General features: G+C 46.3%; 1 protein-coding gene across 2 annotated transcripts in view; it reads left to right on the forward strand.

Moving 5' to 3' along the window:
• Positions 1 to 4,905, forward strand: part of LOC132380216 (ras-related protein Rab-37-like) — a 102,714-nt gene extending 97,809 nt beyond the window's left edge. For both annotated transcript variants that reach the window (XM_059948923.1, XM_059948922.1), the window contains one exon: positions 717 to 4,905. In XM_059948923.1, the coding sequence (XP_059804906.1) occupies positions 717 to 822 (106 nt within the window). In that variant the 3' untranslated portion in view covers positions 823 to 4,905. The remainder of the gene's footprint in view (positions 1 to 716) is intronic.
• The last annotated feature ends 414 nt before the right edge of the window (positions 4,906 to 5,319 follow it).

Consider the following 5,319-nt stretch of genomic DNA (forward strand, 5'->3'; position numbering starts at 1 on the left):
TTCCAAGGAGGCCAATCACAATTTCTCCAAACTATCCCAATAAATTTCCTCATCCCTGGAAGTATTAGTTAATATTCCCTGAAAGCCTTGCCACCTTTATGTGTAGCACACAGAACTAAACACCATACTCCAATGGAGACAAATGATTCAGCAGATGCTGGAAATCTTGAGCAACACACACACAAAATGCTGGAGGAACACTGATGTTAACTTCGATGAAGGGTCTCTTCCCTCCATAGAAGCTGCCTGGCCTGCTGAGTCCCTCTGGTGTTTAATGTGTTATCATACTATGGCTGTGGATGAACCAGTATTCAATAAAGGGTTATACTGACCTCCTTGTTCTTGCCTGTATGAGTAGAGTCCACTACTATGTGCACTTTCTGAACAACTTTCTCAACCACCCTAACAATTATAACAAACTGCATATTCAGCTTCACTTCCAGTTACGACCTCTAGTTCACATTGTCCCTTCTCACTCTGACCAACAAAATCTAACATTCACGTTTCCCAGTATTAAACTTCCCCTGCTACCTCTCCATCTATTTCCACCTGGCACATATGTTGCCCAACTGGTTTTGACAAATGCCTCAACTCCCCACTGTCTGCACCAACAGAGGATGGTCTCAGGAAGAGCCTTTGCTAGAAACCAGTCATGGGGTTGGTAGTAAACTGAACCCAGTCAGGTGTGAAGTAACCGACTTACTGTTTCCTTCCAGGGAACTGAAGCACAGATCTGCCAATCAACCCAATGAGCCCAAATTCCACATCCATGAATACATTGAATCTCAAAAGGAAAGGTCCAGATGTTGCGGTATTGAATAAATGGCTGATCTCATTGGAGGACTCAGGGTGTGGCACAGTAATCAGCTTCACCGTTCAGCTGTGAAGCATGCACCAATTGTATACCTACATTCACTCTCAGCTTGGTGTTGAGCTTAAGCACCCTCAAACATTCTATATTACCTCCATATTCACTCAATGTCATTCTCATATCCTTAGTCATTTAGTATTCCTTTCATACCCATCCAGTCCCTGTCCCAAAGAAGCTCCCCAACTGGCCACTCATCCACCCAGACATTCCTTCCCCCCACCTCTAAAACTCCTTAAGCTAGAACAAAGACACATCCCTTGAATTCTAACCCCTTTCTCTCCCCAATGTTTTACCCTTTTAGCTGCCCAGACCCTGAACTCTGGACTTCTCTCAATGACGAAGCACATCTGCCCAGGGAGCCAATGGGAATTGGAGAAAGGCTGGGAATTTTCAGGCCTGAAACAACCAACCACTCCACATTCTCCTGTTGTGGCCACGTTCTCACCCACCCACCCCCAAAACTCCAACCTTTTAATGGATTCAGTTAATGGGTTCCCATCAAAGTTACTGAAACCACTGGATCCTTCAACCTGTTGTCAGCACCCACTCCTCTCCCCTTATCTGGGTTGGAGAATTTACCATTAAAATGGTGGACAGGTAGGATAGATTGGTCCAAGACAGACTGGTCCAGCTCACCAGAGTAAGACAGAGGGTTAATTATCAAGCCAGGATGCATCAAACATTCTGCTCAGTACAAAATACCAGAAACTACCTGACAGACAAGATAACTAAAGGGTAAACTTGAGTCAGGGTAGCTAAGCAACTACTTCATCATAGAAAGGGAAGTGGAATGCCAGAACAGTCTCTCACAAAGATGGGAATCTGTTGAAAATTTCAAAACTAAGATTTATTTTTTCTCTTGGTATATTACATTAAGAGTTATGAAAACAGAATGGGTTTGACAAGTATAAAGTGCATGTCTGCTAATTGAAAGGCAGAACAGATAAGAGCTGAATGGCCTCGGCCCTATCTAACCAGTCAGTACAGGTTCAATCTCGTCTGTGGTGTATTTCAGCTATGCACATAACCTGAGGCAATCCCTTCAACACAGCCAACTGGAGATTCAAACCTAAGGTGCCCCCGCCTCTCCCTCCACCTCACAAATAGACCAGTTTGACTATGAGCCCAACACTGTTGTTCAACCATATTTGCCCCTCCCTTCCCCAATTATAAAACCCACCTCTGTTCCTATTCAGCAACGCTGTTTATTATCTCTGCACAGCATTCAATGCCCAGTGTCCCAGGGAACAAATGCTCCAAGCATTACCTTACTCCAATCTCTCCTTCATGCTGCAATGTATATTTTTGCTTTCCAATAAATGTTACCTCCCCCCCCCCCGCCCCACCCCTTGGTCACCAGTGGCTCCATTTGGCTGTAAACATATACAGATATTTATAAAAATGCCTTTTTAACCATAAGATGAAATAATTGTACATAAAATGCTCTTTGCTTTGTACTTGCTAATGAGATCACTGTTCTGATGTTTAACTGGAATGCATTTGTTATACAAGTAAGTTTCCTCAGTCGTAGCTTTTGGAACAATGGTGCCTACAACAGGAAGTGAAATAACAGTATTTCCTGGAAAGTGACCTTTGACTTCTTGCTGACAGTGGAGGTGCCTTTCAATATAAACTGCTAAAGCAATCCTGGCATCTCTACTAGAGTGCCCCAGATGCCTTTAATCCTCCTGTTGCTTGGTTTATTGTGTTAGACTTGCCTCGTGCCCCCTTTTTCCAGACAACATCATGGTTGGAGACTTGGGCCCACATGGATTTGAGGAGATGGTGTCGGATTTTATCACAGCTCCTCATAACCTGACTCCACAGAATGAACTATATATACATAATGAGGCTGCGCCGATTCAAATGACCAGCTCACACCCAAGGGGTTTAGTTATCCTGTCAAGGTCAGTCTCAGCTAGGAAGTAGCATGCTTGGATTTCAGATGCTGTAAGGAAAAGCTTGAAGAAGATCTGGAGTTCCATGCCTGAGTTCTTGTGGTACTGGGGCATTGCCCATGCATAGGTTATTCCTCATATTCCAGTGGATGGATGAATGAAGGCAAGCAGCCAATCATGGGCATGCTCTTCATTCTGGCCACACTGAAGGGGCAAAAGGAGAACAATTCCCATCAATCTGGGTGTGAGATGTCCCACCCTGTCCCATTCTCGCGCCCTTCCTTCCCCACCACCACCATTCCACCACTCCTGTACCTAATGTGAGCAGAATGGTCAGTTAATTGGCCACTGTAAATTGCCCCATGTGAGCAGTGGTACAATCTGCAGGGAGAATGGAAAATGAGATCAGGGCAGACTTAATAGAAATGGGTAGATGGTGGAGCAGAAGTGGCCATTTTCCCAGGCTGCAGCTCGATGAGGGAGTTACACTGGAGAATTCCAGGAACACTTCTGGTTGCCTGGCATGATGAACCAAACTTACCATCCAGGCTCAAAATGAGGCTGCTTTCCCGAAGTGCTGAAGGAGTAAAGAGAATGATCTGTGGAGGTGGTTCCCCCACCCCCTCTCCACTCATCACAAACACTGGCGATTGTGGCAGCCTCATTCTCAGGAACAGTAGTGCAGGATTGTCCCTCTGGTTCCTGGCCCTCCTCGTTCCTTAAAATGTCTTCTAGCCAATCCTCCCTCATCACACTGGTTAACTCCAGGAGCAGGGCTGTTGTGGGAATTGCGAAAGAAATTCCTTTGTGTTTGCTCTGTGTAGGAATTAGACCTATGAAAGGTTTTGCCTTTGGGAAATAGTTCCTTGCATGCTAATCATTATTTAAGGGTTTAGTGAACTATCAGTGGTGAGCTGTACCACACATTCACAGCAGTATCTGCACTGCCGTGTTAGCAGCCGTGGAGCTGATTCCCAGACCTCCCTCCAGTGCAGTAGTGAGGGAGCACCACCCTGTCAAATTGCTCTCTCAACTGGATGTAGAAGATGCAAAGATAAAGATGATTTCACCCAGTGTCGTCACTGAACAAATTATCACTGTGACTTTTCATTTATCTGAGATTTTGTCATTCAGCAGTTTATGAGCACTTTGTATTATCAAATAGCGATTCTGCCCGTTGTTTCAAAGTATGTGGACAACTCTCTAACGGAAAAACAGATAAGAGGAACCTCTCTTGCTCAACCATCCTCTGGACAATAAAATTGGGGTTGGCTCCATACGCAGCCTCATTTTTGTCGAGTCCTCCGCACCGGCCAACACTTGGCCAGGTTGTCGTGCAGGAGACATTAGGGAGGTGGGGTCATTCACGAACTTGCACATGCAGGCCAGCTCATCTGTGCCAATGCAAGACGCACTCCCCTGCCCCCCCCACTATACCCGGCAGAGCCCAGAGAAAAAGTGAGGCACCCCCCTCCAAAGCCAAGCTCCTTCTCCATAACCAGGGCACCTCCACTTCCCTCACCCTACTTTATCCACTTGCTCCGCTGTATTGTGCTGACGTTGAATGAATAAAGTACCTTGTTTGCCACGTGTGACTCACTGGTTCTCTGCTGCTCACTTGTGTTTGGCCCATCCTCTTTTGATTGGAGTGGATAGTATCTGAAACAGCAGGAGCCCGGGGAGAGGAACTAGGGATGCTGCCTAGATCCTGCCATCTTCCGCCTCTGCATTTAGAAGAGGGAACAAGCATGGTGGGTGGTGCAGTGACGAAGCATTCGGGCTGTGGGTGGGGTGGGAAGAGACCATGTGAACAACCCATACCTGTGGTGCAGATCAGGCCACCCAGTTTGCTGGGTCACAGAACCTAAAGGATTTACCAGAGACTGCAGATGCTGAAGTTAAAAATCTACTGGAAATACTCAATGTCAGGCAGCATCTGTGGGAGGGGGAAAGGAGTTGAACATTTTTTAAAACCCTGTATCAGAGGAGATGGTCAGAATAAGAGGGCATATGGTGGGATAGGGCTGATAGGTGGATGGATAAAGGATAACGGAATAACAGGCCGATTGAACCAGGTAGGGGAGAGATGAAAGTCACTCCCACATCTGGTTCTGGTTCCGTTTGCTCTTCACATCTCCACCCCCTCCCCCCCCAAAGGCCTCTGTCTTACCACACTTCGCTTTACATCAGCTATTTCCCCCCTCCACTCTAGTCCTGATGCAGGGTTTCAAGCCCAAACATTGACAATTCTCACCCCCCCCCCCCCCAAGAGGTGCTGCTTGACCTGCTGAGTTCAAGTTCTGTGAAGGTAGTGGATACCTACTGCTTTGCTGGTGAACAATTGTCCAAGGCCAAGAAAGTGTCTGTGCTTGTGTCTCCAGGATGACAGAAACTGAGAGTAAAATTACTTTGCTTAAGTGGCCAGTTCTGAGGAGTCAGAACTTTAAACTCAAGCCAGGCCTGGGAGCTGATGTTGAGAACTTCCTTACATGGACAGGCAATGGAGCTCTCTCCAAAGAGATTGTGAATATCAAGAGCTTCAAAGTCAAA

Source organism: Hypanus sabinus, chromosome 23 (genome assembly GCF_030144855.1).
Source record: "Hypanus sabinus isolate sHypSab1 chromosome 23, sHypSab1.hap1, whole genome shotgun sequence".
Lineage (NCBI taxonomy): Eukaryota > Metazoa > Chordata > Chondrichthyes > Myliobatiformes > Dasyatidae > Hypanus > Hypanus sabinus.